This window comes from Bufo bufo, chromosome 6, assembly GCF_905171765.1.
Source record: "Bufo bufo chromosome 6, aBufBuf1.1, whole genome shotgun sequence".
Classification (NCBI taxonomy): domain Eukaryota; kingdom Metazoa; phylum Chordata; class Amphibia; order Anura; family Bufonidae; genus Bufo; species Bufo bufo.
In genome coordinates this window covers 173,628,982-173,642,447 of record NC_053394.1, presented here as the reverse complement: position 1 = coordinate 173,642,447, position 13,466 = coordinate 173,628,982, and the positions used below count along the sequence as shown (strand labels likewise).

At 42.2% G+C, this 13,466-nt stretch overlaps 1 protein-coding gene across 2 annotated transcripts; it reads right to left on the bottom strand.

Moving 5' to 3' along the window:
• Window positions 1-4,035: 4,035 nt before the first annotated feature.
• Window positions 4,036-13,410, bottom strand: LOC121006080 (zinc finger protein OZF-like). 2 transcript variants are annotated; one of them, XM_040438984.1, is made up of 6 exons: window positions 13,307-13,400; window positions 12,487-12,542; window positions 7,152-7,247; window positions 6,666-6,851; window positions 6,457-6,580; window positions 4,036-5,135 (listed from the first exon to the last, which is right to left on the bottom strand). In XM_040438984.1, the coding sequence occupies exons 3-6, from the start codon at window positions 7,227-7,229 to the stop codon at window positions 4,072-4,074; spliced, it is 1,452 nt and encodes a 483-aa protein (XP_040294918.1). In that variant the 5' UTR covers window positions 7,230-7,247; window positions 12,487-12,542; window positions 13,307-13,400; the 3' UTR covers window positions 4,036-4,071. The 2 variants fall into 2 exon arrangements, with proteins under 2 accessions (XP_040294918.1, XP_040294917.1); XM_040438983.1 differs by lacking the exon at window positions 12,487-12,542 and having other exon boundaries at window positions 13,307-13,410.
• Between the last annotated feature and the right edge of the window lie 56 nt (window positions 13,411-13,466).

Here is a 13,466-nt window from a genome sequence, read left to right as displayed (position 1 = left end):
CTCTCCTGCTGTCTCTCCTGGGACGCATTGCCGCAACTAAAATGACGATCTTGCCCAAACTTCTGTACCTCTTTGAGACTCTTCCAATTGCAGTTCCCCTCAAGGATCTGAGATCCACCCAATCCCAGCTCCTTAGATTCATATGGGCGGGGAGACGTCATAGAATCCCAAGGTGGGCTAGGAGTACCGGACCTGTCTAAATATTATTGGGCAGCCCAACTACGCTACGTCACGGCCTGGGTTTCTCTGCACCCGTACTCTGTCTGGATTCAGATAGAAAGACTCTGGCTGGCTCCGATACATCCCAACTCTATGCTATGGTCAGGATCCCATGGCGCCCTGCCAGGTAGGGATCTTTTAGGGCCTATGGCCTGCACTAGATCATTATGGCAGTTATGTAGCAGTCGGTTCCCTCTGGTTTCTACCCACTCCGCCATGAACTCCTTTCTGTATATCCCTAAGCTCCCCACTAGTCTTACCGCGTCCACGACGAGACCATGGTTTCAGCGAGGGGTGTTCAGGTTTGCAGACATTGTGGACCCCTTCACTAGGTACCTTTTGCCGTTTCCAACCCTCCAGACCAAATATGATCTCCCCTCCTCCTCCAATTACTTTTATATCCAAATTAATCACTTTGCCCAGTCCATTTTTTCGGGGGTTGCAGTCTCCCTCCCAACTTCCTTTGAACGCCTTTGTAGGGAAGGGTTACATGCGAAGGGTCTAATTTCTTAGATCTACTCCATATTGCTGATCCCCTTTCCTGAGCGGGTCCAGAGACACTCCTACATGGTACGGTGGGAGGAATACTTGGGGAAGACCTTACCGGACACTTTGGCGCCTTATATGGAGGAGGACAGCGAAATCCTCAATGTCGGTGCTACACCAGGAGAACCAATATAAAATTTTGATGTACTGGTATCACACTCCTGACCTTCTCCATAGAATGAACCCAGTAGTTCCGAGAGTGCTGGAGGTGCGGGTACATAGGGGTACATTGCCCCATATCTTCTGGGACTGTCCCAAGACACGCTCCTACTGGACTGGAGTAGGCACCCTTTTGAGTGATATTTTTGCAGTGGAAATCCAGCCTGACCCTCTGTCCTTCCTTCTTAATGTGGTTCCTCGTCAGGTTAAAAAACACTCACTTAAGTTATTACTAATGATACTTACGGCAGCCCGTTGTCTAATACCCCGATGTTGGAAAAGCCTTAAACCACCAAGGGTCTCCGATTTGTATGCTAGGGTGACGGAGGTCCGAACACTGGAATACTCCACAGCTATGTTTCAGGACAAAATTGCACTCTTCAATGCGATATTGGGATCCCTGGGACGATTACTGGGCTACGAGACACCATTAGAGATCTTGCGAGAATTATGTGTCTCCCCCCTCCCTTCCCATTGTGTCTTTGTCTTGTCTCTTTGTTATTAGTTTGACAAAGCATGTCTTCTTGATGGGCATTGGGCTCTTGGGGTGCCCTCCCTACTGCCTGAGGCCTCCCTGTTCTGAGATATACTGCTCAATGGTCCTATACTGGACTGAATATAGACAGACATAGTTTATTCTTTTTCTGTGCACTTGTTTGACAAATTATTGCTCGACATTTCTCTTTCTATGATGGAATGCTATTAGTGCTCAGTTACTGTGAATACGATGCTTTACATGTTTTACCTCTTACTTTGTACTATTGTGGATGAATCTGTTGTGGATATGCTTTGTCATTTCTTTACTCTTTAATAAATATACAATTATAAAAAAATATATAGAACACCTGTAGATGAATATGTTTTGTAGCCTAATGTTGTGCAAATGCCTTCTGGTTTGTGTAGACACTGCCGACCTAGCCTTGTGATATGACGTCCAATTTCATTTGCAGTACAGAATGGATCACTACCCAACATTCTTCTAATCAGACTCTCCATCCATGCAGAGGTTCACTGCTGTGCACTTCTTGCTGTCATTCCAGTTTGTTGTTCTCTCAACCAGTGGGACATGCGATGTTGAACAGTGCTGACATCTCAGCCAAGGCGTGTTGTGATCTGCTGGAGTGATAAACCAAGGTCTCTCAGTTCAAGGATTCTGTCCCTGTCAGTTTGCGACCAGTGTCAATAACTGGCATGTTGATGAAAAGGAGGCATCACACAATTATCCCACAGGATGGAAAAAAACTCTACCTTCAATCTGGCTTTTATGCCCCTCACACATACCACAGATTGGAGCTAGGTGCTTGAAAATGTAATTATCTGCAAATTTTTGAAAACGTGCTTTCTTGATTTGCAGCTTGTTCTTCTTTGTGCTGCAATTTCAATGTTATGGACTGTATTTAACACTCAACCATGGTCCAGTGATCCAGGCCTGTCAAATCTTGTAGCCAAGTCAAGTCCAAGGAGGGTTCTCTTAGAGCTACAATGCACAAATGTATTACTTGCTCTATGCAGGTTACATACTGGGTGTGCTACAACATGCATCTTTTATAAGTAATTTCTAGACCATAGTTATAACATTCTTGGTTAGAGGAGAAAGGTCCAGTTTATGAGACGTTTTACACTCTGTCCAGTCTTATGTGATGCATTTGCTTTCTATTAAGATCAGGCAGATAAGATTTCTCACCAGGCTATTACCATGAAATGCAAATTCTTTTCCTACTGTTTCTGGGCTATTCACTATATTTATGTATTGTATTAGTATTTTTTGTTTGCTTAATTTTAGAAAGATTTCACCCCAAATGTACTAAAAGAAAATGTTATAATTCAAGTAACAATAACATTAGAAACATAAAAGATTGACAGCAAAGATCACACGGTCCATCCTGTCTTCCCTTTCTTATATGTTAGAATACACGTGTCTCAGGCATGTTTAAATTCACTTACTGTAGATTTCCCAACCATATCTGATAGAAGTTTGATCCAAGCCTCAAATTACGGTGTAGTAATATTTCCTAACACTGGTTATGATCTTCCCCCCAACTAATTTTAGGTTGTGCCCCCTTGTTCTTGTGTTTAGTTTTTTATTAGCTTAAAGGGCTTCTGTCACCCCACTAAACAGTTTATTTTTTTTTTGGTTACTTATAATCCCTATACTGCGATTTATGCATACATACTGTAATTAATCATTTTGGTTCAGCAGATTATGTTAAAAACGTACTTTTAAAATATGCAAATTACCTTGCTACCAGCAAGTAGGGCGGCTACTTGCTGGTAGCAGCCGCATCCTCCTATCCTAAAGATGCCCCGTCCGCATGTTGATAGACAGGGCCAGCGGATGGGATCTCTCTCTGCTGGCCCTGTTTGCATTCAAAATCTGGCGCCTGCCCCGTACCTGTCTTCAGTCGGCACAGGCGCACTGAGAGGCGGACGCTCGCTCGGCCGCTCCATCCTCAATGCGCCTGCGCCGATGATGTCACATCTACACCCGGCGCAGGCGCATTGAGGAAGGAGCGCCGAGCGAGCGTCCCCCTTCTCAATGCGCCTGCGCCGGGTGTAGATGTGACGTGATCGGCGCAGGCGCATTGAGAAGGGGGACGCTCGCTCGGCGCTCCTTCCTCAATGCGCCTGCGCCGGGTGTAGATGTGACGTCATCGGCGCAGGCGCATTGAGGATGGAGCGGCCGAGCGAGCGTCCGCCTCTCAGTGCGCCTGCGCCGACTGAAGACAGGTACGGCGCAGGCGCCAGATTTTGAATGCAAACAGGGCCAGCAGAGAGAGATCCCGTCCGCTGGCCCTGTCAATCAACATGCGGAGGGGGCGTCTTTAGGATAGGAGGATGCGGCTGCTACCAGCAAGTAGCCGCCCTACTTGCTGGTAGCAAGGTAATTTGCATATTTTAAAAGTAAGTTTTTAACATAATCTGCTGAACCAAAATGATTAATTACAGTATGTATGCATAAATCGCAGTATAGGGATTAAAAGTAACAAAAAAAAAAAAACTGTTTAGTGGGGTGACAGAAGCCCTTTAACAATCCTATAAACTGTCTTGGTGGACAATCTGGTAAAAGTCTACTTCTGGCCATATAAAATTAACAACACCTTATAGTACTTGAAAGGTTAACAGGTTTTATTTAAAGTCAAAAAAGCTCTACATATGTTGAAAAACAATTTGTCCTCTATGGATTTTCAAATGTCTATTCAGGTCATTTTTCTGGGCAAAGCTCTTGCCACACTGGCGACAGATAAACTTCTTCACTCCAGTATGCCCTCTCTGATGTGAGAGAAGGTTTGAACTTTGAGCAAAGGCCTTCCCACAGATGGGGCAAACAAAGGGTTTCTCTCCGGTGTGGATTCTCCTATGAGTGATGAGAGCAGAGTTGCATGAGAAATGTTTGCCGCAATCTTGACAGACAAGAGGCTTTTCTCTTGTGTGGGTTCTTAGATGTGTCACTAGGTGTGACTTGCAGATGAAGTTCTCCCCACATTCCGAGCACACAAACGCTCTTTCCCCTGTGTGAACGCTCTGGTGTCTAGTCAGATGTGACTTGTATGGGAAAAGCTTCCCACAATCGGAGCAAGTCAGTTTCTTTCTCCTGTGAACACGCTGATGCCTAATCAGTTCTGCATTACCAGTGAAAAACTTTGGACACTCAGTGCAGGTGAACAGTCTCCGGGTCATCTGTAATGACTGCTGAGGAGGTGGAGGAGCTGGTTTCATGTTAAAATTCCTGTTGAATTCACCATATTTTATTAACATGGCATTCATTTTCTCTGTGTTGATGTTAGTTTTGGGAATTTGTTTAATAGGGGCTGGTCTGTAGGCTAAAGCTCTTGGGTTGTAGACTTGTAAGAGGTTTGCTGCATTCCGTGGCATTGGCTCTTCTCTCCTAAATAGAGGAGGATGTTTTGTTTGAGTTTGTTGTGTGGATATATAAATTACGTCTTCATCACTGGAGTCGGACTCTGTGGCTTGGCCATCAGTAGCTGTGTATTGAGTGTGTATGTAAAGGTCACTGTGTGGGAAATCATCGTCTTCACTAGAAGAAGAGTCCTCTGATTCATCACTTACAGATTTTCCAGGTCGATCAATTGTTTTGTATAGTTTCAACAATTCTGGTCTCAGATTAGACTTATTAAAGTTCTTATTCTGTTCTATGTAAAAAGGGGGATGAAAAGTGGAGTGAAATCCTCTCTGAGAAATTTTGACCTTATCTGTTGGTGAAAAATAAAAAGAGAACATGATTGTGTATATAAATATCTATACCATGCTAATTATGAAAATGATTTTTACCAGATGTCGGAAGAAATGGTTTTCCAACATCAAGACCATTTTTAGCCTATTATTGCAGCCAATTGTCCATTGTTGATAGTGGATATTTATTATGTACTGGCACTGTGTAAAGTGGGGCAACAACACCTACCCTGCTTTAACTATGGGCACCATGGGTTCTCCCTAGAGTCATTCTGCTAATGCTCTTCCACATTTCTCTTGTGGATGACTCAACAATGCCAAGAAGAAACATATAGAAGGGAAGGCTTACACAACAGCTTTTTTTCTTCTTCTCTTTTTAATAACTACAATGCCTCTCAATGTTTGACATCAGCTTTAAGCCTTCTATCTCAGATTTGGACAAGAAGATCTAAATCAGGTCAGACCTAAATTAAGTTGTTACATTGGCGGCTCATGGCTGCCGCAGCCCTGCTCACTTACCTCTGTCCCGGCTGAGCAGACCTCCTGCTAAGTGTCGTGTATTTTATTTGTCTACTTGTGTACCAACTTCATCCTGTTTTCTGGACATTAACCATCCGCTGCCTGACTTTACCTGTGTTTGTACTCCGTATTGACCCTGTGCTGCTCATCCTGACTTTGGACTGTTTACTGTATAGCTCGTATTCTGCCTGACCTTGGCCGGTTCCTGACTATGGTTTTGCCTGATCCCTCAGTGCACTGTTGTCTATTGAACTCAACCATACAGACAGAACTCCAGAAGGTAGTGGCCTGCTCAGTCCTTCTGAGGGGTGAATAGTATAGGGGTTAAAGGATGAAAACTAGGGGACTGCCAGGATTATTATTATTATTTTATGCACTTATATAGTGCTGACATATTCCGCAGTGCTTTACAGACATTAGCAACACGCTGTCCCCAATGGGGCTCACAATCTAAGTTCCCTATCAATATGTCTTTGGAGTGTGGGAGGAAACCGGAGTACCCGTAGGAAACCCACGCAAACACAGGGAGAATATACAAACTTCATGCAGATGTTGTCCTTGTTCGGATTCGAACCTAGGACCCCAGCGCTGCAAGGCAACAGTGCTAACCACTGAGCCACAATGCTGTCCTAAGGATAACATCCTTAGGACTCTGGGTCTTGCTCAGGGGTAACAGATTGGTGTAGCAACCTCATCTGCCTTTTTTGCAGGTACATAGTCCTACAGTCAAATCTGTTGGTTGACACACCAACTACGTAACATATGTAATTAGTAGTGTCTTTTAGACAAATCAAAATCCAATATCAAACAAGGCTATTTTACCCGGTGATGTGAAGGGCTGGTGGGTCTCCATTATGATGTCCTTGTAGAGATCTTTGTGTCCTTCTAAATACTCCCATTCTTCCATAGAGAAATAGACTGTGACATCCTGACACCTTACAGGAACCTGACACACACACAATGACAGAGTCATCAGTCAGGCATATTACAACCTTGGTGTACAATGTCCCAGCATTCCCAGCAGCGCTCACCTCTCCAGTCAGCAGCTGAATGATCTTGTTGGTGAGATCTAAGATCTTCTTCTCTTCATTGATTTTCTCATGTGTCCGTGAGTGAGTAGGAGACACAGTACTAGGACTCTGGGTCCTGCTCAGTCCTTCTGAGTGGCAACTGCTTGGGTTCACAACCTCATCTGACTTTTTTGCAGGTACATAGTCCTAGAGAGTTGCATGATACAAAACATGGGGAGAAATAAAATAAGTTGCAAGTAAACTGTAGTGGTTCATGTACTATGGAAAATAACTGAAGGATCATTCTCCTCTATAAGGTGCACACATGCAGCATAACAAAAGAGTCCAGTATGAGGCAGGAGAATAATCTGTAATTATGATCGGTTAAATCTATTGCCTCCAAAAACATATCACTTATTCTCAATATTCAGTATATGTTTTATTAACCATGATTTTTTTTAATAAATAAAAGAGATGTCACGTGATCTTATTCCTGAACTCCCTCACTTCTCCAGTCAGTAGGTAGATGATCTCCAGTGTAAGATTTAATATCCTGTCAGTCATTTGATTTCTGTCTTTTTCCATCTTCTGGAAGTAGAATACCTGCCGAAATTAAACAGCAAAAGGTTTCCTCAAACAAAATATTATGTATTCTCCCAGTGGTTCAGAGTACAAAACCAACTAGAGCAACGTCTGCATTGAATCTGTATGCAGTCCTCTGCGTACATGATGTCTTTATCCTGACCTGTATGTACAGTAGATGTGTATAGCTGTATGGACATTAGGTTTGATGCCTCAGAGAGGACAAACACTGGAACTAGAAGGCTAGAGATGAGCTAGGCAATGGGTGGTGTGTTGTCAATGAAAAACGGGTAAGGGGCAACAGAGCCCAACAGCTACAATGTGGACAGTCTGAGATCACGATGTCAAGTGGTTTGGAGTTGCAGATGTGTGAGGTAGTAAAGCAGGTCTATGTGAAGCAGGTAATGATAGGACAAGAAGCTGAAGGGCAGTCAAACAAGACTGTGAGTCTAAAAACATTAACACTTTTGATATATGAATACTTGCACTAACCACTTAAGATATCTGTAAGGGTAGGGTCACCCCTCTGTTTAACTGATCCTGCAGGCTGTTCTGGCAAAGAACAGCCTGCTGGAGCTGACCATTATAATGGGATCCAGCAGGTATACAGATCTGGCGAATGCTGCTGTTTCTGCCCGTCCGAAACCTGTCACTCATGCCGGAAAGAGGCCGGATCCCATTATAGTCAATGGGGTCTAGCAGAGAATGGCAGTATCCGGTGAGCTCTGGCAGACTGTTCTCTGCCGGAACAACCTGCCAGATCAGTTAAACGATGGTGGGAACCTACCCTTACTCAAATGATCGCCTTACCTCAGTAGGAGGTAAAAAAAAATTGCTGTAAGACAACCTTGATAATGCTTATCTCAAAGGCAAACAATTTCCCTGTTGCTTGCTTCCTCTAATAGATGACAATGGGTGACAGCACAGTTGTCCCTATAACATTAGGGCACATTTACACGAGTTAAGGTTTGGGACAATTATTGGTCATACAAACTTGTGTTCCCAATAACTGTCTTGTATAATGGTACATAGGGTGATCTTTCATGTGGCACCTAAAATTATTATTTGTGATGTCAACTCAGCTTTGAGCCTGATGTGTAAGCTCTCTAGATGAAAACAAGTATGGTGGGAGGTAAGGGAAGGGAAGTAACTTCCAGTATAAAACTGTTAAGACTTACATAAAAGGCCCACTGCTTCTGAGAGAAGTGCATTTAGCAGTGCATGTGAGGAGGGGAATAACTTGGGCGAGGAAGACATTAGGGGAGCCAAAAAGACCTATTCCTTCACAGTTATGATTGTACAATGAAGCACTGCCATTACACACAATTTTTTATTTTTTTTGGAAAGCTCAGGTACGCTTTAAAGCCAGTTTTATAAAACCATGATATTAAAGTTATGGATGTGTTTGGGTCTTCACAAACTCAATTTAAATAACTGTCAATGAGCTCACGTGATTTCAGAATACATATATAGGTACCATGTAGTGGCTCCAAGAATGTTGCATATTTACTGACAAAATTCGGATCACTAAGGTCACTTTCACAAGATCGGTATTTTTCATCATTATAAAATAATTTTAAATTTTATTAAAAATTTTCCATGACCGTATTTGATCCCCTTTTTCGGTCTTGAATATAAAAAAATCACATAGAGCCAGAATTTATCTTAGGCTATATGATAACTTTTTGCCACTGTTAGGTCTACATATCCCATCAGGGCAATAGCAAGCAGCTTCCCTCTGACTTAATTAGCTTTGATCAACTCCAAGGAACAGGTCTACAATGATCAAGATACAATAATGAACAATGTAATTGCAGTGAACAACAAATGCACATTGTATTTTACAGTTTTTAAACACACCAATTTTAAATAGATTTTCTTCGGGTTAGCATATGTACAAGTCTGGTGGACACTAGTGTTGAGCGAGCATGCAGTTCATTTTAATACAATGAAAGTCAATGGGAGACCCGAGCATCAAACCAGGCACACCCTGCTCTGAAGAAGAGAAGAGGGTGTCTGGTTCACAAAAAAAGGTTAGAAATTGATGGAAGCCCCATCAAAATGGTAGGAAACAGCATTAAGAGGATGGCTGGATGTGTCTTAGACTCCTATTATCTACAACATACAAGCACACAAAGGCTACCGTATAAGCCAAAAGCCAGGTATATGCAAGCCATCAATCTATCCATGAGACAGATAATAGCCAGCATACCTTACAATTGCAGCCTTGTGCACTATGAGAGATTCCAAACTAGCTCTCATCTGACTGAGAGCCAGTAAGCTTCAAAGTTAATTCAGATCTGTTGGATGGCTTGGGTGGACCTGTGCACCTAGATCAATATCATTAGGGAGACAAAAGGTTTTCTGATTGTCCTAACATAATATTCAATATCCTTTCTATACAGTTTTGTTATGTAAAAACTCATTTGCATAAACATGGGCATATGGGAAAGACATGCAAATTAGCAGCGCCATCTATTGGTTTCACAGTCTTATGACAACAGACTAATAGTTTTGTTCTGTTCATAACTCAATAGCGCCATCTATTGGTTTCATAGTCTTCTAACAAGAATATTAGACTATGAGTCTTATGACAAGCTTATAAGTGTAGCCTTTTGCATGGAAAATTCACAATAAAAATTCGCGATTAGAATATTTGCGATCTACACTAGGATGATATCTGACACTGGGAAAGCTGGGAAATAGCTCAGTGATAAAATCTGACACTGGGAAAGCTGGGTATTAACTCAGTGATAAAATCTGACACTGGGAAAGTTGGGTAATAACTTAGTGAATATATCTGACACTGGGAAAGCTGGGTAATAACTCAGTGAAGATATCTGACACTGGGAAAGGTGGGTAATAACTCAGTGATGATATCTGACACTGGGAAAGCTGGGTAGTAAGTCAGTGATAATATCTGACACTGGAAAAGCTGGGTAATAACTCAGTGATGATATCTGACACTGGGAAAGCTGGGTAATAACTCAGTGATAAAATTAAAAACTGGGAAAGTTGGGTAATAACTCAGTGAAGATATCTGACACTGGGAAAGCTGGGTAATAACTCAGTGTAGGTCGCGAATATTCTAATCGCAAATTTTTATTGCGAATTTTCCATGCAAAAGGCTACACTAATAAGCTTGTCATAAGACTTATAGTCTAATATTCTTGTCAGAAGACTATGAAACCAATAAATGGCGCTATTGAGTTATGAACAGCGCCATCTATTGGTTTCATAGTCTTCTGACAAAACTATTAGTCTGTTGTCATAAGACTGTGAAACCAATAGATGGCGCTGTTCATAACTCAATAGTGTCATCTATTGGTTTTCATAGTCTTATGACAGCTGAAAAACAAGGCAGATTCTGCTCAGTTGCATGTCTTTCCTATATGCCCATGTTTATGCAAATAAGTTTTTACATGACAAAACTGTATAGAAAGGTTATTGAATATTATGTTAGGACAATCAGAAAACTTTTTGTCGCCCTAATGATATTGATCTAGGTGTGCAGGTCCACCCAAGCCATCCAACAGATCTGAATTAACTTTGAAGCTTACTGGTTCTCAGTCAGATGAGAGCTGGTTTGGAATATCTCATAGTGCACAAGGCTGCCATTGTAAGGTATGCTGGCTGTTATCTGTCTCATGGATAGATGGATGGCTTGTACATACCTGGCTTTTGACATATAGCCTTTGTGTGCTTGTCTATTGTATGTCATACATAATAGGAGTCTAAGACGCATCCAGCTATCCTCTTAATGCTGTTTCCAAACCATTTTGATGGCGTTTCCATCAATTTCTAACCTTTTTTATTGAACCAATTATTAAAGCGCCATTCATTCCATAGCGATTAATTCATTAGAAATCCTACAATGTGATTTCCTGTATTCTTTCCCCCATTCTGTCTCTCATAGTTGAAGTGTACCTATGATGAAAATTACAGACCTCTCTCATCTTTTTAAGTGGGAGAACTTGCACAATTGGTGGCTGACTACTTTTTTTTTTACTCTATGTTTAGTTGAGAATCTTCAAGAAAATGCAAGCAGATGTGGAAATTAGGTGCCTGCTATACACACCACAAGCACTTCTGTAGTATGGAAGGCAACCATGCTGTTCTCCACAGGACTAAGAGAATCAAGTGGTCACTTCTTGTGGCTGGACCTGTTGCTAGCCATCAAGCACAGAGAGACATTGGGGAAAAATGTGCAGTTTTCAGACATAGAGAAGTTGCAAATTTTTGCGCAAGTGCTATTTTGTGCAAAAAAATCATCACTTTTTGCCCTTTTTCACCTCCCTCACCACTTATACAAAATGTGGGCAGGGTGTGGACATCAGGTCATGGGCCAGGGGTGGCAACTCCATGGCCTGACTCATGTAACAATAGAAAGCCAAAAAGATAGTGCACATTAGACCAGAAATCTTTGCTACCCTCCTTGCTTCGCTTTCTTTTTCTGGCGCACGGTACTTCGAACAATGTGCCAGAATTATTGCCTTTTAATCCTGATGCATCATACACCGGCGGGGTTAGCTATTAAGACTAACATACAAAACGATAGTCTTAATACATTCCCCCCATTATTTATTTGAGATTCTGAAAGATTAAGACGCTACAGTAGGAAACTTGTTTCTTACCAGTTTCCCTTTAATTTTAGTGAGACAAACTTTGCTCTTATATAACCAGGAACATGCTGTTGTAATCGAGAATGTCCTCACCTAACCAGAAACATGAAAAAAGTTGCCTTCTAACCAGGTAACCCTACTTTCATCCCAAACATGTTCTTATTAGTAATGCTTTCTTCTAACCATGAACACCTTCACCAAATAGGAAATGCTTTGCAAATATTAGCTCAACAGCACTAGTCACCAGCTACAGTGGAATCTGATAAAATAAAATTCACCTGGAGAGCAGCGTGGCTCGGATTGAGTTGGAGCTCCAAGACAAAGTTTAAATGATATGTCCAGAACTGCATTGTTTCCATAAAACAGAAACTTTATTATGGATGAAGGGGTGTAAAATGCAAGTAACACTCTCTCAAAGCAGAAGCCCGAAACGCATCAGTGTATTTTACCCTCGCTATCATAAAGTTCCTGTTTTAAGGAGACATCACAGTGATGGACATACCATTTGAACTTTGCATAGTAAATGCTTTCTTCCAACTTGGAACGATCTTGGCTAACCAGGAATGTTTTCTTCTAACCAGGAACCTGAGAATGCCCTTGTCTAACCAGAAACATCTTCTACTAATTCCTTCTTTTACCTGAAAACATCTTCTCCTTATCAGGAACACCCTTGCCTAGTCAGGAATGTCTTCTTCTATTGTGGAACACATTCACCTATGAAATGTCTTCCTCCAACCAAAAATGCCTTCTTCTAACCAGTAATGTTTTGTTATTATCAATAAGGACCATCTTCTGAAAAATAAATTCCATTGACTAACCAGGAGTAACTTCTTCTAACAAAGAGCAGCCTCAACCATGCCTTCTGTGAACCGAACAAAGGTGTCATCAAAAACAAGAAGGAACGCAACTAAACAGGAAAGTCACCATGAAAGCCTTCATCAAAGGGTCACCCTCCCCCCTCTATGGCTAACATCCATTACAGTCCACAAACACCATCTTCTATTGGAAAGCTTAATAGGAATCAGACTTCAATAGTTTTCCTGTACCTGTGGCTACTGACTGCTGGGTACCTGAGTCTATAGAAACACCAGTATGCAATGTGGGTACAAAGAGGGGGTGGGGTGGGCACTGTGGAACAGAGTTACAGCCTGGTATAAAGTGACAATAGGATGACTGTATGGTGTGTGACGGTAAAGTGGTGCCCCAGCCACTAGGTGGTGCTGTTCTGTGCAGTGCCCAATAGTGGTAGCACAGACTTCAATCTGCGCTCCCACAGTGTGAAAACTTCTGCCTGTTCTTACTACCAGTGACTAGTCTATAACAGCTACAGGTAACAGTCCCCCCATGTACCCCTACATTTACTGAACGTTGTGTATGTACATCGTGTCCCCTCCAGCTACATAAAAGACATGCACTGTGCTCTGGTCCTCCCCTGCAGCCCTAGAGGCCGCGTCTCACCTGTCAGGCGCAGACAACACTGGGGGATTACATGCACAAGAAGCTCGAGCTCATTCCACCCTCACTAAATGTAAACTCCCAACAACATGTCGGCTGCTCTTTATTATGTCATACACTCCGAACACTCCGCGCTAGGGGGAGTGAGGAATGTAACACACAC

Bases quoted from the DNA above. Each gene is read 5' to 3' on its own strand.
- LOC121006080 (XM_040438983.1), bottom strand. From the start codon at position 7,229: ATGGAAAAAGACAGAAATCAAATGACTGACAGGATATTAAATCTTACA. The intron at 6,581-6,665 runs GTGAGCGCTGCT...TGTGTGTGTCAG, and splicing joins TTCAGCTGCTGACTGGAGAG to GTTCCTGTAAGGTGTCAGGA. The intron at 5,136-6,456 runs GTAAAATAGCCT...TTTCACCAACAG, and splicing joins CCAGCCCTTCACATCACCGG to ATAAGGTCAAAATTTCTCAG.